The sequence below is a fragment of the Limanda limanda genome, chromosome 5, assembly GCF_963576545.1.
Source record: "Limanda limanda chromosome 5, fLimLim1.1, whole genome shotgun sequence".
Taxonomy (NCBI): Eukaryota; Metazoa; Chordata; class Actinopteri; order Pleuronectiformes; family Pleuronectidae; genus Limanda; species Limanda limanda.
The window spans coordinates 11,633,014-11,657,876 of NC_083640.1; the positions used below are offsets into that span (position 1 = coordinate 11,633,014).

General features: G+C 43.9%; 1 protein-coding gene and 1 long non-coding RNA gene across 2 annotated transcripts in view; one reads left to right on the forward strand and one right to left on the reverse strand.

Moving 5' to 3' along the window:
- Positions 1–3,407, forward strand: part of arb2a (ARB2 cotranscriptional regulator A) — a 157,767-nt gene extending 154,360 nt beyond the window's left edge. Inside the window, exon 11 of the mRNA XM_061072105.1 lies at positions 2,722–3,407. Coding sequence (XP_060928088.1) covers positions 2,722–2,882 — 161 coding nt within the window. The 3' untranslated portion in view covers positions 2,883–3,407. The remainder of the gene's footprint in view (positions 1–2,721) is intronic.
- Positions 65–23,231, reverse strand: LOC133002321 (uncharacterized). The gene is made up of 2 exons (XR_009678246.1): positions 23,112–23,231; positions 65–844 (listed from the first exon to the last, which is right to left on the reverse strand). It is a non-coding gene; the product is annotated as an uncharacterized LOC133002321 (long non-coding RNA).
- Positions 23,232–24,863: the final 1,632 nt, after the last annotated feature.

The window sequence follows — 24,863 nt, forward strand, 5'->3', positions numbered from 1 at the left end:
AAACCTGTTCAAATTGGCACATGCAACTTAATTGATTCGTAGTCCACGCAAGGAAGCACACAAGAAATGCACAACGTTCTTTATTTGCAACATTTGACCAATTAAATACAAGAAACAAGTTGTGATTAAAGTCGTGAAAAAGGAAGAGCTCTCTGCCGCTTAGATCTTAGTTTAACAATACATGAAATCAATCGGCCATAAACCAAACAAAATCTGCTTATGAGATAAAAACTTTCTCAGCGAGGGGCTAAAGCTGAGGATAAGTAGTTGTCACCGGCTGTTTATGGGTTCACTTTACACAGGGGATACAGCCAGATGACACCTCATCGATCCCCACATCTTTTTAAGATATTACTTTGATTTGTGGCATAGCTGAGGTAATTCTGCCTGTGTGTGTGTGTGTGTGTGTGTGCTCGTGTGCGTTTGTCTTTAGCGGCCAGTGAAGCCTGGCATTCGGGTCCCTCCTCTAAATCAGTGGTCACATCTCAGCTTTGACAACATCCATTAGGTTCGACACACTTTGGCCATTAAATGAAGAGTGGACGTAAGCTGTTAAAGGCCTATTTAAGCCAATGTGAGAGTGGGTTTATGTCTTTATGTGTGTGAGTGTTGTCTGGGTGGAGGGGGGGGCTGGACTTCATCTCAAAGCCTGCACCATATAGAGGGGTGGATCCAGAGTCCGGAGTCATCGGAGGGGCACCGTTTCATCTGCATATTGGCACAGAGACGCCCCCCTGGTGACCCCCGAGCGGCGATGGGATAGGGTGGAGAGGGCTGGCGGCGTTCCGCGGGAGTTCACCGCCAGTTCAGGGTGAACGGGAGAGCGCTGCGCCATTGATCGCTTCTGCGGGAGGAGGAAGGGGAAGAAAGGACAAAACAGAAGTAAAAACACTAGCGAGGGAGAAACCGTTGAGACTCGGAAAGCATGGAGGAGGAGGAGGTGGAAAAAGATCACAGTGCCTCAAATTGGATATAAATGATAGATTAGAGGTGTGAGAGGGCTGTGTCTTTGTTTTCCAGGGACGGGTGTTATGTTGAGCCCTACATGGGTAGCACGGTCACCGAGAGGGCCGGGTTATTGACTCCCATGATTGCCAGGCCAGTAAATTTGACCCAAGGCACTGGCTGCAGTCTGGTTGCCATAGAGCACGCAGCGCAGTCCCTTATCTCCCGAGTTATCGAGAACCCTACATACTCGTGCACACAAATAACACACACAAGCAAAACACACTTCCAGCAACTGAACCCAAATCCACTCTCAGGCCCCAGACCATACACACAAACACACACATGTACGCACAGCATCTCCATTAATGTGCCCAGGCAGGGGTCAATCTAATAAACACGGGGTCAGTGCAGTGGTCATCAGAGGCCGGTCTATGGCGAGGGAGCCTTTAAGGTGCCTCCTAATTGTATCCCTGCAGCCTTCTAGTCTAGCTTTTATAGCTGTGACAATGTGCACAGAGGAGGAGAACGGAAGAGAAGAAGGAATGCGAACAGCACTGAATACTGGAGCGGAGGTAAAGAGGTATCTCTAATGTACGACTGATTTGAGGGGTCATGGTTTTGAACCCTGCGCTGCTGGGACCAGCCGATTCCAGGCAACCCTGCGCATAATCTTTGTCTTAATCCTCACGAGGGAAATTGCAGGGATCCATTTTACTGTTCTTATCTTACAAACAACTGCAGGTCCCGACAAAAAAAAGAAGTGAAGTGTTGCAAATAAAGATTAAAAACTCATTCCTGCCAGGCTTGTATTGTATTCATCCCTCGGACTGTAAACACATGTAAATTATTTCTTGGATCCATCTATCAAGGGATGAAACTCTTAAAATCATCTCGCAGCAAAGCTACTCTCCCTCAGGGGAAAGAAGAGGCCACCTCAATATGGCTTCTCAAGTCCAGCTACAGTTGTGTTGCTAAGCAGCTGAGCAGCTAGCCAGCGGCGGCAGAAACAAGCCATTATCTGTCGGCGCTGAATGGTTAGCGAGCGGGAGGAGAAATGAGTCGGGCAGCAGCTGCAGCCGGGATCTGTCCTCATCACCGACGCTCCGATGCAGAGCCGAGGTTTTCTATAGCCGGAGAAACCGCCACCGAGTTTAAGCTATCTTCCGAAAAAAGCTGCTGGGTGACACCGTAACCCTGAGGAACCTGAGGCGCATGTACCAGATTTCAAGCACCAGTGTGACCCCAACTTGGGAACCGGCTAACCTGGAAGAAGGTCAGAGGGAAACCCGGCACTGCTGCCTACCCCCCCGGCCGCTGCCAGACCACCTGATATGTTCGCTAGTTTCCTCTCGCCTGCTCCTGTCTTGCCTTTCCTCAATCAGCCCTTTAGAATGAATGACTACCGCTCCACTGGTTTCACTTAGTGCACCCATTGTACATAACTCTGGTTTTGTTGGAAGGCCTGAGATGGAAAGAGGGGACATGCGGTGGTGTTGATTATCAGGTATCCACTTGGATAACATAAAAAGGCTGTCCCATTGGACGAACAGGTCATAGGCTGTCATGGCTCTCATGCAGAAGGTCTTTGGCTTGCAGGGGGAGATTCAATGCGTCGTGGAAGTGGTGAACCTGAAGAGACGACTCTATCTTATCTTTCATCAGTGTGCTACGGAGTTACATTTTTAATTATCTTTGAATATCCACATTTCCGCACTTCCTTTGCCTGCAGCCGTACAGCTCATGTTTGTGTTTGTGTGTTTCTCTCCCATGTAGGCACAGAGAGACACGAGCTGACCTCCTGGATGAGTTTCATCTCCATCTTCAGGTTCTTCGGTGACGTCCTGGAGGCGAAAGAGGACGAAGAGGCGGAGGAGACCTCCAACATTGTCACCACACGCAGCAGCTCCCTCAAAAACAAACACCAGGATTTGTAGAGGACCCAACAACAATGATGTGGAACAAGAGGAGAGAGGAGGAGGAGGGGGACGGCACCGGATCAGAGGGCGGGGGGGGTGTGTGTAGAAAGGGAGGCTAAGGTTCCAGATCCTCTCTGCTATTTCTTTCTTTTTCTCTCGCTCGCTCTCTCCCTGTAACCTCCATCTTTCCCTCTCCGAGTGTCATTTCTCCCTTCCAGCCCTCCCTGGCTCTGCACACACACACAGCCTTGTTGTTGGAGAGAGACGAGAGTGCAGGGTCACCGTGTATACATCACAATACCGTTTTGCATTACTTCTAGATGAGCGCAACTGTCAAAGCAATATGGGCCCGAGTGTTAGCGCTTCCCGTGGGCTGTGGCCTGGCTGCGGGTACGGGCCACGGCAGCAGAGATTAAGGCTGACAGGCGCTGTGCACAATGCACTGTGGTGCACCTCTAATTGTCCTGACATCAGCCTGAACTGAGCTAATGCCCCTCCTGCCCTGCAGTCTGCACTGCTCAGTCTCTCCCTCTTCCCCCCCCCCCCCCCGCTCCTAAAGCCCCGGACCGCGTAGCCAGGAATCGGCTCCTGCTGTCGGGAATCTTCTGCTAAAATTCAACAGCATTTTCACCTGGTAAATCCCCGTCTTCGTTCTCTTTTTCAGCTTAAACCCAACACACATGTTTTTGGCAAGAGTGAAAACACACACATACACACACACACACACATTTAACTGGTGACCGTTTGTTTTATGAAAAGGTGTTTTTATAATTTCTTCATTCTCTAACTCCAGTTACCTTTGACTGACTCTTCGCCTTCTGTTCAGTGTAATATGTGGTCCTCACCTGTGTCATGTATTTCTGGGATTGAAGTGTTTATAACTAGGATCAGTTTTTTATTTTTACTACAATTTTTTATTTTTTACTTTGAGCAAAATTTGACCGCAACGCCTCATCCACAAATAACATTTTTTTTGTTCTTTAATAATAAACCATTATTTCTCATGTTTACTTTAGAATATCTGCGGGTTTGATTTGTAAAAGTGTGGAGAGTCCACCTCTCTGTGTTTATTATAAATATATATCACTTTTTTTCCCCACTACCTTTATAGCCTTGAAATTGATGTCTCCGGATGATTGAATGTGATGAAACAAATAAAACAAACACAACCTGTGCTGAGTGTTGAAAAAAAATCAGGACGCTGAGCATATTTAAAATCACTTAAAGTCAAGCATCAAAATGGGTTTGAGGGATATCTCATTTTAACAGGAGCCAGAAGTCAGCTCACAACACTCATAAAGCTCAATATATCGCCTTACACATGTCAGGAAATCCAAGATTTCAATATTATTCTAAGCCTGAATGATATTTCCTTAGATGTTGGAGAAATGTAACATATCTATTTTTTCCCCTGTTTTATTTCCTTTCCACCAAAGTACTCTTCATATGTACTTAGAAGTGACAAAGTCCGCTCCCTGCTCAGCTGCACGTAATCTGACTATGTGACACAAACATGATAAAAAAGAATTTCCATAAGGCTGGTGTGTTTTATAAACCACTCAAGGCTTAATGGAATACATTCCTAATGTGTCCTGACATTAGTAAAAACTCAAACCCAATTCCAAATCGTATGATACCTTAGACACATGCTCAAATGTGTATTTAAAAAAAAAAAAAAAACTTCAAATAGTTAGTATTGTTAAAGTTCTACACTATGAATCCCTGCCCAGTGTCTGTGTTTTAAGGCTTTTGTGGATTATCTTCCTGCTGTAATGAGACAACTGTGGCTGATGGTTTCGGGCCTAATTTCCTTTTAATTTGATTGCCATGTCTCCAGGTTTCAGCAAAGAAGTTGCTTTATTGTTTGATTTGATGAGTTTCATTTCGAGATGCCGTTGCTCATCTTTCTGCTTTTCAGCTACAATCAGTTCATTTTTCACTCCATAATTTGTATATTGTTGCCTTAAGAATAAACAAGACTCTGCTTTGCTGGGCTTTTTTTTTTTTGTAATAATAATAATAATATCGAACAAGCCATATATGAATGGAACTAAAGATGTAAGAGCAGCCCGGATGCAAAGCACAGCCTGCAAATAAAAGGGGACTAATTTTGCCAATTGCTCTTGAAGACATTCTTTTTACGGATGTTTTGTATGTGTGTGTATTGTGTGTGATTGTGGTTCAAGAAACACACCTATTTTGTTTTATCGCAGCAGCACAAGCCTTTGAATTTGATGAAACCGCCAGAGTCCTGCCAGCTCCCTTTTTTAAAAATACATCCTCAGAAACGTTTCTCTTTTGATCCACTTCGACTGTCTTTAGTAATGATTTGACTTTTTTTTCTGCAGCCCAGTAATCACTCTGCTTTTACATGATTGGTTTCTCTTCTTTTGTAATTATCCCATTAAACCTGTCCAATGAAATAAAAACAACTTTTGCTTTGGAGAAGGAAAAAAAAAACGCTCCACATTTTCCTATTTCATTATTGATTGTTTTTATAATTTCCCCAGGCTTTAATTGCAAACCTTCAGATTTGGATGGGATGGTTTTATTTTAGAAATTATAAAAACTTTAAAAAAGAAATGGGCAGAAGTAGAAAGTGTCAGGTTTTTTGGTTTGTGAGGACGAAAGTGTAAAGTGAGTGCAACGGGACGAGAGAGTGGAGAAGTGAAAAGTGGCCTCCCCTCATGTGACATCTTATGAAATCTATACCACCTAATATTATTTCCCTGCCTGGCAGTCTCACCTTTCTTAAACTGTCATAACAACTCATGTAACTTTATTTGCAGTGATGTTTTTTCTAAATGAAAGTGGTAGTTAGACGTGAGCTGTCCCCCTGCAGGTCAGGCTGCTCTGAGCCACGTCTCCACTGTGATTATATCGATAGTGAGAAGTGTGTCAAAAGGAACACAAACTATAAACAGTAATTCCCCTCTTTTTGGTCATTAATTTTAGCAAAGTGACCCCCTCCTCTCTCTCTCTCTCTCCCTTTCTCTCTCTCCTCACACACACACACACTCAGCGTGGTTTTACAGCATCATTTGTTTTCACACGGTGAAACCGATCAGGTCATTAAACGCCCCCTCAATAAATCTTTAGAAACCTTTTCCATTAACCCCCGAACAACAAGTGGAACCAGGCGAGTCCCCCTCGCACCGTGTCAGGCCGCTGATTAAAGGGAGGCATTCAATCACACACACACACACACACACACACACACACTTACAAGTGGACCAGACTCAACTTCTTGTCTTAAAAATGTATTCACAGGCTCCTTTGTGTGTAACAGCTCCGTGGATGCTGAGACAGACAATCCAACATTGGGGAGAATGTTCGGAGTTGAATTCAATAACCTGCCTTAAATTACAACCTCGAGTCACTAAGCATCACTTGCAGACGACGAGTGAATAAATAAATAATATTTCGAGCCACGAATTATAATTGTTTATGCCTTGAGACACTTTGCATGGTAAGTTTAAAAGTTGTGTAGAGTATATGTTGGGTAGAGTATATGTGCCTCAGTTTGCAGAAGAAAAAAAGCCTCAGTGTTTCAGCTGAATTTGGAACCTCACGCTCCTCTTTCTCATCATTTATCCCATTCATCTTTAAGTGATTACTATTCAGACTGATCACTCATGCTGTCTCATGTAAAGCTCCGTCTGTGTTTCCTAAAAACTTCTCTCCGCCCCGCCTCCGACCCAAAAAAAAGCAGAACCTGTCTGATTAGTCTTGTCTCTTCAACTCGCTGGAAGTTAGCTCCTGCAGCGTGTGAATGTATAATAGGTATGACTGATTTGATTATAGGTTTCTCTCTCCCAGCTATTGTCAACTCTCAGTGTACAGACAGTTACAGACAAATCCTCGTAGGATCATAGAGGAGGGGAAAAAAACTGTAAAGCCTTATAGGATGATATCCTGCCAAATGGAAATGGAAGGAGGGGGCATGTGCTGTAATTTCAGGGGTTTTTTTATGGATGTGGGTGGGATGGGGTGGAGTCCTTGACATGAAGAAGGAAAAAAAAGTTGGGGACCCCTCCTCCCTCCCTCCCTCCCTCCCTCCCCGTAAGCTGCCACCACAGGCTGATATTTCAATTTTTTATTTAACTTAAAGAGAGTTGTTGTCACGCCTGCTTGCCCCTCTCTGATATGGAGGCCATGCGTGCAGAAGATGAACTCTCTGCAAAAAGGAACCAGGCAAAGTTGGAATGTCACCCCCCACTCCACCCCTCAATGAACACACACACACACACGCACACACACACACACACACACACACACACACACACACACACACACACACTCCTTCAGCACTCCTCTGGCGGATCACTGTCCGATCACTATTTGCATAATTATATGCTCAGCTCAGAAGAGAAAACTAACCCCCAAATTTTACGGGTCAGCTAGCTGCAACAATCAATGTTTTATCGGGTATACCAAAGGGAGAGAGAGGAAAAATATCTTCAACAATCATGGTGGAGGAACTCTCTCTCTCTCCTTCTTTCTTTATCTCTCTCTCTCTCTCCCTCGCCTCATCAATTTAATTCAATTACTTTATTGGCATGACTGCTTATCAGAAACAATATTTCAAAAGCAGTTGTAAAAAAATGTAAATTCACCCTTGTCTCCAAAAAGACCGAACCAAACTCTCTCTCTCTCTCTCTCTCTCTCTCTCTCTCTCTCTCTCTCTCTCTCTCTCTCTCTCTCTCTCTCTCTCCCTCCCTCTTTCTCTCTTTCTGCGTGAGCAAATACTTTTTCATCTATTGACTGAGAAAGAGAGCGAGAGAGGGAGAGTATCTGGCTTATAAGCTCTGGAGGTGCATTCAAGATTGTATCCCTTCTTCTCCCGTTCCTTTCCCCCTATTCTGCCCCTCTGTCCCTCTCTCTCTCTCTCTCTCTCTCTCTCTCTATGGGCTACTGTGTTTTCTCTCCTTGGCAGAAGAGCTCTTTAATATGAGGCCTGCATGTGCACCACAGAGCACACAACTCCACTGGTTTCGTTAGACATCATTACATATTCATTGACTTGCCGAGAAACCATTTAATCCAGTGGAAACAACTCCTCTCCCTCTTTTCTCTATTCTAATGAGGACCCAGACAACACTTCGGGGGCCTCACACGTCACATTTAGGGGAGAGAGTGTGACTGTGTGGGCTTTATTGTGCAGAGCCAGGACGCGGAGATGCGGATCTGCATGGACGGGCACAGGTGTTGCACTTCTCTACTCGATCCAACCGGTCGAGGCAGATGGTCGCCCGCACTGACTTCCTCCCTCGTTAGAAGCTAGGAACTGTTGGGTTCTCTATAATATTGTAAAGTCCCGACCTTAAAATGGCCTTGAAATAATTTACATTGTAATTTGATGCCATGAAAATGCATCACACAGGCTGCTTTCATTTCGTTAGAAGGCTCTGAATCAACAGAAATATCACACATATCATTTTCTGTCATATTATGCAGCAGTGCAGAAAACACCTTGTCATCAAAAGTTTTTTTTACGCAAACAATCTACAGTGAAAATGCACTTCACGTAAACTAAATAAGATGATCCACTATTCCTCTTCCTTTACTCCCACCTGGCCTATCGGGCTAATATGTCAAAGAACTACTATAACAACCACGAAGCGGATGTATGTAAAGGAAAGCGACCACCCCAGTGTACCACAAGCCACATTGCTGCTCCATGAGTTATTATCAGAAGATGCCTTCAGAGACCACAGTCACCAGGACACAGAAGGAGGCTGAAGTGGAACATAATACAGGAATATTCGTTTGCTGTTTTCTTCCCTAGACTTTGCCGTCCAACAGTCGTGAGGAGCCACCTCACCGGCACCGTGGCCCAGTGCGTGTGTGGTGTGGGCTCGGGGGGGTCCTGGCATGTAGTTCTCTGATGGTGGGACAGCTGTTGGCAGAGGCTTTTTACGGTGTTCAGTCCATTTGGCTTTAATAGCAGCTCTCGGGCGGACACCGCTACTCTATCCCCTCACCGCCCCCTCGATTACACCTCCTCTGATACTGCGCTGGCCCGAAGACTCTCCTGCAGTAAGAGAACACCCTCTGAAATGCAACACCACTCTTAGAGAACGGGCTCTGCATTTTAAGATTTTTCAAAAGGTGGGGGGGGGCGGGTGAGCAAACAAGTGATGAAGGAGGGAGGAAAGAAAGTGTAACACAGATCATTGGTCTGTAGTTTAACAGGCCACCGACGACTCAGTGGAGAAAATTGGTCATTTAGTCCTGATGAGTGACGGAGGAGATGAAGGGCACAGGCCTGTGATCGGGGGCCTTAATGTGTGTTATTCAGCACTTTGTAATTTGTACAATTTCAAATATCACTTTGACAAATGCCAATTTTAATTATACGTTTGTTTGTGTGTCTGTGTGTGTGTGTGTGTGTGTGTGTGTGTGTGTTAACAATATACACAGGAAAAGTTGAGGATGAGAGTAAGTTTTCTGCACAGTTCTCACTCATCTTTCCTGCTTTAAACTTAATTCACTATTGTTTATTTAACGTTATTATTTACGGTTTATTTTTCATTTTTATAACGACTTGGGATGCAAGTTTGGATCCAATGGAATTAGATGCAAATCATATTGTTAAAGGTCTAACACAGGACCAATATTTTATGTAATAATAAAAATCATAAAGACCTCATTGTTGTTGTTTTTTGGCTATATGAATTATTGGTATATAACTGTTATTTTTGTAATAATACCGACATAATATCCAACACTAATAATAAAGATAACGTCAAATAAATAACACAATGCATTGAAACCTATATTGGATAACTTTTATTTTAAGATATATTAAGGAGTCTGAAAACTATTTACTATAATTCGATATTATTAAAAATAACAACTGCAATATTAAAATATAAATATAAATCGAAAAAGGGAGATGTTGTTGTACCCATGAAATAATTACCAATTAAACGAAAATAATATATAGCTAGTTAAATAAATATTTATGTGAAGTTTTATGTTATTTTATTGTTGTCTCATAGCTTATCATGGACTTCTAAAAGTTTATGGAAAGTTAATCTGATAAAAGAAGTGATATTTCTGGTGTGATTCGGCTCATACAAACCTTTGTATTCGTCCTAACAACAGCTGCACAAGTGAACTGTCGTCGAGGAGCAGACATCAAGTGCACTTTCTTATTCCAGGCGAACATTATAAATCGAATGAGAGCGTCTGTGTACGAAACAATATTTTTGTTTGCACTTTAAGTGACGAAATAATTAGGTATTTCCACAGATCCTTATAGTACAATCCTCCAGAAATCAATACCGCACTGGAGCTGGAGACATATCGATTAGTTGGCGTTGAGAGACGAGGCCTTGACTTCCATTGAAAAAAAAGTCTTTCATCGAATCCTCAGCCACAGAGATATTCCTTTATCCCCTTTTAAAAATATTTATCTTAAAAACGCAAAACCTTATAAAAATCTGACAGTCTCAAATGATTCAATATTTCCCTTTTTTATTTTTCACCTCTTTAATCGATTGTATTAATTTAAATAGTTATTGTGAAATAACAATCGATAAATCTAGTGATAGCAGGGACATGATGTTGACACACAGTATCTTTTAAAAGTTTCCCCAAATTTCAGTTTTATCTTTTTTACACTCACGGAAATAAAATAACACGTGAAAATAAAGTTCAGCAGTGATCGTGTTATTTCTGGATCTCCTGCACCACACACTTCTCTCTCTCTCTTTTGGGGTTTAAAATGTCTGAGGGAGGGAAAAAAAAGAGAAAACCACAGAGTGCAACGCGATATTAAATCACACATTATAGATGAGTTTCATCATGTGGACGCAGCCCTCCGAGGATAAACACGCGGCGGTGCGTGGGGTGAGAATAAGATCCAAGTTATTATTACTGAGGGAGCGGGCCTTCAACTGGCAGCACCCCGGCCTCCAGCCTCATTACATCCAGCCCCAAAAAGAAGATGAAGGTCTAAATGAAGTTATTGCCATCCAATGAACTCAAATTAGCTGGGCCACACCATGACAGACAGCTCGCGTGGAGGGAGAGGGGAGATAGTGGGAGAGAAAGAGAGAGAAAGAGGGGGTGTGGGGGGGGGGGCTTGGAGGGATATAGGTGGTGGGATTGGCAGGTGTATGTTTTGATGTGCATTTCATGGTTTGCAGGAGCCCCTCAAGTGAACCCGGGCTCATTTTGAATCTCCGTGGTTAAGCGAGTTAATATAGTGTTATTAGAGTTGGGGGGGCCTGCAGTCACCTTGCAGCCTCCCTCCCCCCACCTCCCTTTACCCCGACGGCTTTACGGACTTTGTTCCCCATCCGTTTTCGTTTCTTTTATCAACCATTCAAATATATAACGTTTCTCTGCGCTGCCACGCCACAATCTCTCTCCATCCGGTTGAATGGCTTTTCTTTCTTGTCGCCGAGGTCCTTCCTCATTGTGTTTGGCTACCTGAGTCAGCAGGGAGGATGAAATGAGGGGGAGAGAGAGAGAGAGGGAGGGAGGGGGGAGTTTGACATGCAGGCAGGGAGACAGGGCCGATGATAGGCGAGGGGGGAGCTGTGAGGAGTTGAGTGAATTTACCTGCTCCTCCGGTGGCGTGTGTGTGTGTGTGTGTGAGTGAGTGTGTGTGAAGTTAACAACACAGCGGCCAACTCTACTTTATTGCTGTTTATCCCCGCAGCAAAAGCTGTCAGGTGGTGACAGATTGGCAGCATCTCTAATGAGTGCCCTCCTCGCTCCTCTCCGAGATCCCCCTCTCCACTCACTCACTCCTGATCTCCCACAAATGGACTGTTTCTAATGGCATTTATTCTTTGGGTAAAACACATAAATACATATAAACCATAACTTTTTACGTATAATATTCAGACTACATCTGGAAATGTATAATTTGCCAGGTTGTTCACGTTATTTTAATTATTAATATTGAATGTTGCAATTAGTCATTTCGACGTTTAGGCATAAATGAGAATAAAAACAAGAAACAGAGTTGTATTATATCAACAAAATTGAGTAAATCATTTCAGATGTGGTGAAATTTACAGCAAAATCTATAAACTGCAACTCAAACTGGGAATTCTTTATTTTCTTAAATAACTATTTCAGGTTGATTACAAAAACATCAAATTAAAAGTAAAGTACTTTCTATTCTACAGTCAGTACAATCTAAATGCATTTCAGGACACTGGAGTGCATAAAAAAAAGATAATTCCATTCCATAATATTATGCCATTTTATTGTATCTAAAATTACAATCTAAACATATTTTTTATGGATGGAAAAAATACATTAAACACTGTTTCCTTTGATCTTGGCGAGATCAAAAGCACATCATTTACGTACAGCACCATTTACATCCACAGCTATATATTCAAATATTAATATTTATAGGTTTATTATAACGCTTCAATATATTATCAGAGTTGTGCATTAGCCCTTAAACTTTCGACCCTCCGTATGTCCGTGGATTTTTAAAAATAAACGAAGACGTGTGAGCTGTGTCTGTTTGGGTGGAGGGCTTTGATATTTTCACTCGCACACAGATAAATGGAGTCTGTCAAATAAATCAGCAAAGGCCAAGGACTTCAAGTGTGTGGAAAAAAATCTCTCTCGAAAAAAAAAAAATTTCAACAGGAAATCCAACCAGAACTGACCGGGTCTCATATATACATCTCCCCGAAATACCAGTGGACTCAGGGCTGTATTTCACTCAGAGCCTTCAGTGGGATCGGTGCTTATCTCGCCAACACAGCGCCGCTGACCTGTAGGCTGCAGCATCAGAGGTGTGTGTTTGTGTTAAGGTGTTAACCTGTCAGGGGGGACTTGTTAGGACTTTAACTCCGACTGCTGGCGGTCTCCAGACGTCCGGGGGTGGCATCGATTTGAAACTTGTCCTGTCTAATTTGATGATAACATCCAGCCTCGCCCCCGCCGCAGCACCATGGACAGCGCACCGTCTTGACCTTGCCTCGCTATCAAATTACCCCCCTCGTCTGGGCCACGGTGGTGAGAGAGCCCGGCACCAAGTTACTCTATAGACGGATAGAGAGAGAGAGGTGGAGGGAGGGAGGGAGGGAGAGAGAGAGGTGGAGGGAGAGAGAGAGAGAGATTTGCTTCTTCCACCAAAAGACAAATCTCCTGTGAAGCCAGCACTCCCTTTCCTCTCTGTGAAACTGTGGTAAATCAGCAAGAGGTTTGCACGGTTTACATTGGCCGCTGCGCTGACCGTCTATGTAAACAACACTCACACAAAGAAGTCATTATTTTATGGCTTATTATTATTTTAAACGTTTAAGAGCTTGTCCGCACCCTGCACGACTTCCCACAGCCTAGTACACAACTTAAACTCCGCTCTGTGCACTGGTTTTCAAACTGACCACATTTGATCCAGTGATATAAAAGTTGAGGATCACATATACTCTTAAAACAATATCCTCCAGTTGTAGAGGAAGTGTTCAAATCCTTTTACTGAGGAGTAGCTGCAGTTCACTGTATAACAAAAAAAACCCTCTATTAATAAAGTCCTGCTCTGAAAATGCCATTTAAAGCAGATGAGTACTGTTTGAAAATGTCCTCAAAGTAAAACTAATGATTCTGCGAGTGTTGCTATTATATATAAATATCACTGCATCACTATTACTGATGCATTAAGGTTTAAGTAGCATTTCACTGCTGCAGTTGTAAAGCCTTCCATGCTTGTGGCTCTGTGGAGCATTGCATCACATATTCATGTTTTTGTATGTGAAATATTAAAATGTTAACTGAGTAAAACGTACAGTTCCCCGAGTTGCACTCCAATAACGTATTTTCTAATGGACAAATTCAAAAGTGGAGTTCGTTAAAGTGTGTTAAACATCCCTCAGAGCATGTTTTTGCAGGTTTAAGCTGCATAACGTCACATTTGCGAAGCAGAATGAAAGATTCCATCCACTTTCACAGAGCAGACAGGTCATCGCTCCATCACACACCAGTCAGAGACCCAGCAGAACACGCCATGTGCACGTTTGGAGAATACACGTGCATGCAAATAGATGGTTAGCAAACAAGCAATTTATTTATTTTTTTCAATTTTTTGGTGTGTTGCAAATCTCCTCAGAATAGTTACACCCTATCAGCTGGTGCGCCTACTGTGGTAACAAGTTGATTTGAGGAGCAGCATGTCCAAAGTTTGAGAGAGAGCCCGAGGCAGTGACGGGAGGAGGATTTAGTGGTGGAGAAAGAGAGATGGAGAGAGAGAGAGAGAGAGAGAGAGAGAGAGAGAGAGAGAGAGAGAGAGAGAGAGAGAGAGAGAGAGAGAGAGAGAGAGAGAGAGAGAGAGTGTTTGATGGAGCTCTACAGCTTTGAGACAGCTTGTTAATTAAAACCCCGAGAGATGAGGCTCTGCAGCCACCGTCCATATCACAGCACTGCTAACTATCCTGACAGCAAGTTACTTAACAAGTGAGCGCCTCAATCCCATATACCTTTTTTTATCACGAGCAAGCAGTGAGATATTTTAATTCGTCAAAATCCCACTGTGTGCCGCTGAAATATCTTGTTTTCTACTTAAGGGAACTATGACAAACCTCCGTATTCTCTGTCATTCCATGGATCGAGCCCAAATGGCTGCTTACGCCTCAAAATCCACACGCCAGCTTAAATGTGGCAAATTCGATTAAGGAGGGAAAGAAAGGAGTGTCAAAAAAAAAAGAGTGAATTAGTCTCGACATAGGTTGGGTGGTATTAAATTCGGAGCTTTATATTCAGGCGTTGGAATTATTTCCAGAATCAAAGTAGCTTGCGATTTCAGGGAGGCAGATATGCCTCAGTGCAGATACAAAGAGGCTGCAGCATTAAGTCAAAAACAAAGAGGCTGCAGCGTGTGTTTGTGTATGCGTGTGTGTCTGTGTGTGTGTGTTTTGGTGAATGCGTTTTCTGATCATTTTCAATCGAGGTCATCTTACGCTTTGTCCCCATGCATTATTCCACCTTAATTGAACCCGCAACCCGCCCTTTGCCAGCGGGATCTCTGAGCTCTATATGCATGCGTGAGACGACGGCTTGTTAAAGTCGAGGAAAAACAAATACCGAGAGAGTCTTACTCAAGCACTCAAAAATGTATGATGGGCCCACAAGAAAATAATTGAAATGCTGCCTCCCTAATAACGTGTTGGACCAAACTCCTGTAAATAGCAGAGGAGAAGAGGAGACGTGGGCTTTGAGGGTAGAAACCTGACTGGGTTTCTTTTTCTTCTTCTTCTGGGGGGGGCTGCAGGTGGAGAGGAGAGACCCCGTATACAGTACAAGCAAACCTGCTGTGCCACACCACCCAGGACCCGACGGGGGAGGAAGTGCGTGCGTGCGTGTGTGTACGTGCGAGTAATACAGCTCAATCAACAATGAACCATTGTCTGCTGTAAGATTGTCCTGTGAACTTGAAGTGACCCTCTGAAGTGTGAGGTATATCATTTACTCGGCTCTACTATAAATACACTGTTTAAACAAGTTTGACTCCCTTTCAAAATATTTCACTGATAATCGATCTACTCTGTACACACAGCAACCTGGTGGAGTTTTATCTGCGTTGTAAATGTCTCCATTTGAGGAATAAAATAATTCATGAGAAAAATTCTAAATCCACACACATACACATGCACACGCACACGCACTGTGCTCATTTGAAACCACATAAGTTGAAATGTGTCACCTGGATCCGAGCTGTGACGTGTGTGGCAAAATAAAGATGCTTCAAATATCATCATCATCATCATAAATCAACGCAGCTATCGACAAAAAAACATAAAATAACTGAATCCTCATTAAGACGTTAATTTACTTTACACACACAGACCCACACACACACACGCACGTCTTTAAATAAATCACCTCAGATTAAAAATGCATTTTACATGATTATGGCTCAAGTTAACAACTCGGTTTTGAAATAAAAACGTGTGTGTGTGTGTGTGTGTGTGTGTGTGTGTGTGTGTGTGTGTGTGTGTGTGTGTGTGTGTGTGTGTGTGCGTGCGTGTGCGTGCGTGTGCCCGTGTTAAGGCCCCTGCCTGCACCTGATGTGTTTGCGGCTGGTCTGGGGCCACGGCGCTTTTTAAGACAGCTGTAAAAGCCTCTCCAAGTCTCCAGCACATTCATCAACGTCAACCACCGACAAGCTGCTATTTAGATCAACGTCAACCACCGACAAGCTGCTATTTAGTGAAAGTGTAACTGCAGCAGTATATTTTGGAGCAGAGTGGACCACTCAGCAAACAATACCACGCGTTTTGCTCGGAACCCTCATCTATAACAGATTATAAAGTCACACATTGCTGCAATAATATTATAAAGCTGCAAAATGATATAGGCAGATTAATTGTCGTTAATTGTATTTCTTTTTAATGTAAGTTGTAGCCTCTGTTTCGCATTATTACAGCAGAACACACACATCACATGTCGTGACAGTTAACAGCTCATAATAAAGATTTTTATTTGCTAAATATTGTATTGTTGTGTGGATGTTGGATAATCGATAGTATGTCTTTGTTGCATCCGATTAAGTGTGTGCATGTGTGTTTTAATTACTGAGACGGTTATTTGAAAATGGATCATTCGAGTCCTCCCTTTCAACATTTAAATGTGATTCACTGCACATGTTCTGCAGCGTTACATTGCTAAAACAAACAATTAATTATCCGAAGCTCAAATAGTGCGCGATAGTCTGCGTTATTATGGGTTTGCATTAAAATTAAATGCATTACTGCTCGCGTGGTTTTAATCGGCACAGCTTAGCAAAACCAACACAAAAAAAAAAAATCACAGTCGACATATAGAGGATGGGGCTATTCACAGCGGTGCTGGGGATTTATTCGTTATATTCATTACAGTCGGTTGCGGCGGTAGAAAATGTCCTGGTTTTAAAACGCAGCTCGGTGCGGTGAGCGGAGAGCACTGGAAGGAGAGAGCACTGGGAGGAGAGAGCACTGGGAGGAGAGAGCACTGGGAGGAGAGAGCACTGGGAGGAGAGAGGGTACGAGGCGGTGCTTGTGTCAGAGGGTCCCACAACGCAGAGCGCCATCTAGCAAACAAAGGTAGAAACAATAACAGCATAGAGGGTCTGAGGGGGAGAGAGATAGAGAGAGAGAGAGAGAGAGAGAGAGAGAGGGAGGGAGAGAGAGAGAGAGAGAGAGAGAGAGAGAGAGAGAGAGAGAGAGAGAGAGAGAGAGAGAGAGAGAGAGAGAGAGAGAGACTCTTCACGCACACGGCGCGCACAGGGGCGCAGAGGGACGCCACAACAAAGCGCAGCGGCTTAGCGCCTCTCAAACACTACAAACTTTGTGTATCATGCGCGACGTATAGCCCTGATCCCAGCCGTGCCGTGCCGTGCCGTGCTATGCAAGCGTGTGCCATTTGCACTAGACTAACACACGACTCAGCTCCAGTGGATACATTTGCGTTACAATATAAACTCTGCTGCCTGTACAAAAAGAAGAAGAACTGATTGTATTATTTCCCACCAGGTTCCTATTTTAATGAGCATCTGAGGGGTCAGACCAGCGGACCAGTCGCCCTGCTGGAAACTGGGAGAAGTTGTAATGTCACAGTGGGTGAGGGAGGGTGAGGGCGGCGTGTGACTCCCCCCACTTGACAACAATCAATCGATACTATCGCTCTCAAGCTCCATCACAGCGTTTTACTGGGGATGCGTGTTCGTATGTGCGTGTGTGTGTGTGTGTGTGTGTGTGTGTGTGTGTGTGCGTGTGTGTGTGTGGCAAAAGCAAACAATACATCTTCTGTCGAGTACATAGTTGCAAATCAATTTTATAGTATTATACAGTATGTCTGCTGAGAGGTGTTAAGAGGAGTGGTTTGACCAGATAGAAAAAAAAAAACACAAGAGGGGGGAAAGGTGCAGGGATGGTGTGTATGTGTGTGTGTTGGTCAGTAACATGTCCCCCCCCCCCCTCACACCGCAGACCACTGTCTCACACAAACACAAGTAAGTTGTTCTCCCTTGAACATCATTACTGGTGATGGCAGTGCAATAACAGCAAGAGTCGTTACATGGCCACATACAATATCAGCAGTAATAATAATGATAACAGAGGTATAAGAGCCTGCTGGCACAAACACCATTACCGCAGCAATCAATGCTACATGGGAAATGTCCAAGCTGCCGTGTGTTTCATTTAATTCGACTTATAAATTATGTAGTGCACATTATAACTGAGCTTATTATCATGTATTTATCTCATACACGAATAAGGGCTCACTTTTTTTTATTATTAAATCAGTCTCTCCGCCCAGGTCAAATGATCAAATAAAAAATAAAAAATCCTTTGTTGTTGTTTTTTTTCTATGAAGGGAAAATAAATCTAAATTTCCAATTCGGACACGTCACTTAAACATGACATTGAAGTGTAATAATACTAAAGACAGCGTGTGAGTGATTAGTCGGTTTCTGCAGTGATATATGAACCGAGGTGTCAGGGGCAAAAATTCTCATATTCGTTATCTTGTCACTTGCTGCTCGACAACCAGCAATTTGGGACGATGTTTGGTTCGCTCGAGGCTCTCAATAACCGCCCCCCACCCCAACTCTTACACACACACGCACACACACATCACACACACACACACACACACACACACACACACACACACACACACACACACACACACACACACACACACACACACACACTGCTCCTGTGAGAATAAAGTTCATCCTGGACGAGCAAACGCATAACTGGACCACTAATGCAGTTTTATAGAAATAATTAGAATGGAATTGTGACTCCTTCCACTCTAATTTTATGATGACATGTGTGTGTGTGTGTGTGTGTGTGTGTGTGTGTGTATGTGTGTGTGTGTGTGTGTTTGTGTGTGTGTGCGTGTGTTGGATAACAAATTGATGGATTTATTAATTAATTGGGGGGAAATATTTATAAAATATTTATATTTACCGCATGTAACATAATGTCCTAGAATGACACGATCTCAACATAAAATATAGAACAAACGTTTCCTTTATTAGTCTGAACACACTGGTGCACACATACATTTCGTTTATACTCTTCCTAATATCTCCTCTTTCTTTTTTTCGTCCAGTAGAAGTAAATCCCGGTCATTCTGCACTATTTACACAATTTGCAGCTCATACCCTTGACAATTATGGCTTTGCACCCTCCATGGCAGACCTCTGGTTCTAAGAGGAAACCTTATAGAACGGTTCTCTGTGGGTCCCCCCCCCCCCCTCACCGATGCGCTGCTGTAAACTTCACCGTGAGACGACGTGAACATGCTGCACGTCAGAGGCGCTACAGGAACTCTCTGACCACTGCACCGGCCTCCTCAGTTGAGTCCATCCGCCATTGAATTCGCACAAATCAGAGGAAAGGGAGAACTTTGCAAAGCGTCATTCTTTTGTGCACCTAGACCTCTGTGATCCACACTGTTCTGCAGGCCATGCACGACACTGAGAAGCCACCTCTCCTCCTCACACACCCGTGGAAAGGAGAGTGAAGATGTGACGGGGCACATTATATGAAGTATGACGAGCTTTGTGGTTTTTTCACCCCCCCCCCTCGCCTCAAATATACACCCGCTTTCAAATAAGCCTCTTTGGCAATCCCATGCCGACCCCCCTCCCCAACACACACACACACACACACACACCCCCTGCCACCTTGACATGAATGGACGACTGACCTTTAGGGCCGTGTCCACTCTGCGGTCCAGTTTTTATCCAAATAAGCCTTCCCCACCCCCCCCCCACCCCCCACCCCCCCCAAACCGCCTCATATGGTGCCAGCGATTCTTCACTGATATCATCAGCGGATGCAAATGAATTTGGACGGGGGGTGTGGGGGGTGGAGGGGGTGATATGGGTGGTGGTGGTGGTGGTGTAGTCATGGACAAAATACCACACCGGCTGCAGAATGCTGCACGTGGAGAGATGGGAATATTGAAGAAGCCCCCCCCACACACACACACCAGAACCATAACCAGAACCAATTCAATGTTGCAGGGAAAAAAAAAAAAAAGAAATACACATTCCTATTCCAGAAATCTTGGCTGTGAAATACCACCAAGAAGGAAAAAAAAGAAGAATCGCCATTCAAATGAGATGCGTTTATTTCTGCATGGCCTTTGAAGAGAGGAGAGGGGTCGTGTCACTCAAACGAAGGAGAGGGCCACTCCGCTCTAACCCCCCTCCTATTTGCTCTCCCTCTCTCCCTCCCTCCCTCTCTCCCTCTCTCCCTTTCTCTCACCCTTCCCCTCTTCTCCTCTCCTCTCCCGCGCCGACCGACCCCCACTGCACATCTTGCGCACGCACGCACGCACACGCACATATAGCACGCCGGCTTTGGGGGCGACACAGAGGCTATAGATTAGAGCTTTGCTCCTTTAACAAGGGAGAGGAGGCACTTCTATAATCACAGCGGCGGTATGTGGGGCCACAAAGCGTTTGCGACCAGGGGGCGACTGGTCTTTCTGTAGAGTGGTCCGAGCCCTGGTCGAGCCAGAGGCACGCATCCATCCAACAGCACGACCACGATCCAAGAACCCGGTGGTTATGGTGCGTAAAGGAGGTTATTAACCCACAGAGCGCAGGGAAGGGCCACTTCTACATCTTCAAACAAGAAACATGGCGTAGCACGATTTAAGACAATTTAAGAACGCAAGAGTGACTGATCAAGTCTTTATCTAAGAGGAAGAAAGAAAGAAACACATCCCTTGTTCCTTGTTTGTGATCTGGAGTTGTATTTCTGCACGACTCTACGTCCATCTCCTCCCTCCTTCCCTTCCTTTACGCAGAGCAGTGTAGCATGGGCATGCAAATTTGATGGATGGTGCTGAGTAAGATGGAAAAAAGAGACACGTATTTATCAACATGCTGCATGTCCTCTGAGGTGAGAGAGAGAGAGAGGGAGAGAGACAGAGAGATAACCAAGCATGGACAGACTATAGGGAGTCAATGGGAAACCTTACCACTGTCAGGAGCTCAGTTCTCAGTGGCACAGATGAAAAATACCCTTCAATGCATCGTTCCAGTAAATCATAATATACACCTACTGTAAAGTGCAGCAGCTAAACCCACAGAAACAATAGATAGATAGATAGATAGATAGATAGATAGATAGATAGATAGATAGATAGATAGATAGATAGATAGATAGATAGATAGATAGATAGATAGATAGATAGATAGATAGATAGATAGATAGATAGATAGATAGATAGATAGATAGATAGATAGATAGATAGATAGATAGATAGATAGATAGATAGATAGATAGATAGATAGATAGATAGATAGATAGATAGATAGATAGACAGATAGATAATATTCAAATACTATTCATGATTTGCTTTGTCATATTCATAGAATCTTTTTACGAGTATCTGCAAAAATGCACCCAGGATAGTATATAGACTATAGTAATATAACTGCATTAGTCTATTGACCAGTTTATTAGCAAATGGCCCCTTTGCATGTGTTTTAGTGGCGAGGCTGGATACCTGTTGTAAAGCTTACCAATGTATTGTCAGTGGATAATATAGCTGAGGACTACAGAGGTTATAGGCTCAGTGGATTATATCTTTACAAGCATTATTCTGCCTGAGTGACTGGCTGAAAAAAAACCCTGCACAGCCCAGCTACAACAAAGATTGGTCAGGCATGAATGCGGCCTGTGTGTTTTGTCTATTAATCCATCAAACCGTGAAGTGGGCCCTATTGGAGCTCTATACTTTTGATGAGAATTTTAAGTTGCTTCTTATTTATCTCTCTCTTTTAAAAAGTAAATTTCAGAGTGGTTAAAAAAAAAGAAAGAAAACTTAACATGCAAATAAAGTGGAGTGGCCGGAACTTTTTTTGTATATTTTCCTCTTTTTTTTGCATATAATGCAGAGAAAATGGGTCACCAATAAATTCTGCCTCAGCATTTGATGTAATTGCAACAAAATGCTGCTGAGTAAAAATTGAGGAGCTCGCTGACTGTGGTGACACATACACACATACACACACACACACACACACACACACACACACACACACACACACACACACACACACACTCACACACTCACTCACCATCTGGAGAGTATTAGAAAGAGAAGCCGTAAATATTGCTGGAAAGCCCAGGCGTTATCAGGTATGTAAGCCCAGGCCTGACTGCATGGCCTCCCATATGTTGCCATAATCAACACTGTTGGGACGTCTATTAAAAAAACACGTATCTAAATTTAATAAATGAACACAGTGATCAGAAAAGAGTAAAATTCAATTGGTTTGTGCAGACATCCCTGTGGCTGCTTGCACTATTATTATGGGATGAACCGCTGCAGTGCTCATGGGATGTTAGTGCTGAGGTGGCTGTTCTGCGTTTGGACCAGAAGCAACAGGTTAAGTGGTTTCAGCTCCAGCTTCTCCTCCTCCTCCTCCTCCTCCTCCTCCTCCTCCTCCTCCTCCTCCTCCTCCTCCTCCTCCTCCTCCTCCTCCTCCTCCTCCTCCTCCTCCTCCTCCTCCTCCTCCTCCTCCTCCTCCTCTTCCTCCCAACCTTCATCAACAGCTAATGATTATTCACCCTGACATTTGTTATTATTACCAAGTCGCTTTGTCTTTTATCGTTGCATCACTTCGCACGCTGACAAACACACACACGCACACACACACACATCCTGCCAAACTTGACTGGAGAAATTAAGAGTTCCTCTTGAGCTGCAAACAATCTGTTACATCCGATTCACGCTTTCCCCTTTAAAACCAAGCATTTCCTTTCCGACCATCCAAGTCTCTCGGTTTTTTCCCCCCTGGAATGTATAGTGTGGTTTATTCCACGCAGGATGTATACATGTTTCACCAACACACACCCACACACGCATGAAAACACCTATAACCACGTACTCTTCGTTTATGGTATAAGAAGTGAGAGAGAACTCTCTGGAGTTTAATGCCACGTGCTTTTGATTAATTTATTGTTGATGACAAGCGCGCACACACACTCTCCCACTCACACGCACACGGACACACGTCTATCCTCTTTCACTTTTTAGGTATATATATATATCCCTCCTCCCCTTTCTCTTACACTTCTCCCTCTCTTTCTCTCTCACTCCCCCTAGCTTTATCCGTTTCAGTCCGAGGAGCACACAAGAACACTGTGCAAAAGACACACAAAGACACACACACACACACATGGGAGAAGGAGAGACAGAGTGTGAGAGAGGGAGAGGAGAGAGAGAGAGAGAGAGGAGCGTCAAAGAGAGCCTTACTTTTTTTCTTTTCCTGCCGTGAATCTTCATCCATCCGTCGCTGACAGAGTTCGACTTGATCCAAAGCGTCGCCTCCTCCTCCTCAGCGCTAAAAAACACTCGCCCGGTCGTGCGCTTTAATTAATATATTTCTGGGCCACGTCCCGCACTCAGAAGCTTTGCAGAGGGAAGAGGAGTGCAGATTGAGACATATTGAGCCCGCTTTAAAAAGGATCATTTCATCATGTGGGAGGTTGGGACACACAAAGTTTGGACCCGTGACTGGCATTCCGGAGAGACATGCATATTTTAAAAACAACAAAGCAAGACAGAGACTGGGGGCCCCGGGGTGGGAGGGGAGAAAAACTTGGAAAGAAGTTACTATCAGATGAACAGCTGTCATTGTTGGGTGAAGACTGGAGCGCGTATTAGGATATAGTCATCTGAAAAATAAAAGGAGGTTGTCCAAGAAATGTCAGTGGTGTCTCTCTATTACTTTTACGCATTTTACGCATGTGGATTTATCCCCCCGAAAATTGGTTTCATCCTGAAAAAAGTAGTTGGGATTAATTTGTTTAGGCCACTAATGCAAAAACACAACTTAAACTTTTCAAACATGAAAGATTTTGAATTTACTGCTTTTGCTCTTCTATTGAAATGCCTATTGTGTCCTACAGCTTTTGGTGAATACGAATAATAAAGGATTAATAAAGGATTACGCCAAAACAACTTTTAAAGATAAAAGATATTCTGCAAATGTTCAAAAAACCCAGCCTACGTGTACAACATATTATAATACTGTTACATTTGAATAATCAACCTTCTCACGACGAAATGTAAAGGCTCTATTATTTTTCATCCTCAAATATTTAATTAAAAGCAGTTAAGGTTGCGATTTTAAACGTCTCTACTTCTATTTTGTCCAGTCACACACAATTGTATCCCTCCCAAGTAAAGCCTGTGTGCTTAGCGCTGTCACTTCTGCACAGCTTTTACAACATCACCCCCTCCTCTCCCTCTCTCTGTGTTTTACTGGAAGGGTTTCTCTCTTGTGCACGGGGTCCATTCGTGCACAGGAAAAAAAAAGCATGAGTGGAGAAGGCATAAATAAAAATGTGTTGGCTGTGACGAGAGATCTGTCCGCTGGAAATGAAGGGCCAGGGGGAAGAAGACAAAGGGGGGAAAATGCATGCAGTGGTGTAGAGCTGGATATCTCTGTTAGTTGTCAGCGTTTAGTCCATGGCTGTGGAATGCTAATGAGTGAGGTCTCTCTCCCTTTCTCTCTCTCTCTCTCTCTCTCTCTCTTTCTCTCTCAATCCCCCCTCTCCTCCTATTCCCCTCTCACCCTCCATCCCCGCCCCTCTGTCTCCCTCTCTTTCGCTCTCTCTCGCTCTCCCTCTCTCGGGGAGAAGAGTCGGATCGATAGCTGACCCGATGGTTTTGGCCAATGCTTTATTTATCTGGCCAGGCAATGATATTATCAGCCTTGAACGTTATATACAGCAGACGTCTTCCTAAATCAACACAAAGGGATCCGCTTACACAGCGATCCGGGCTTTCTCACAACCACCTCTCTCTCCCTCTCTCTCTCTCTCTCTCTCCCTCTCCCTCTCCCTCTCTCACTCGGCCGGTAGCGCGCACACACACGCGTACGTACGCTTGGTGGCTACACGCTTTTACGCAGAGGGACCTCACACGTATGTATATAAAAAAAAACCCGGCTGCCTGTACAGTTGCGACAATCATTACAAACTTGCGTGTGCGCACAGACAC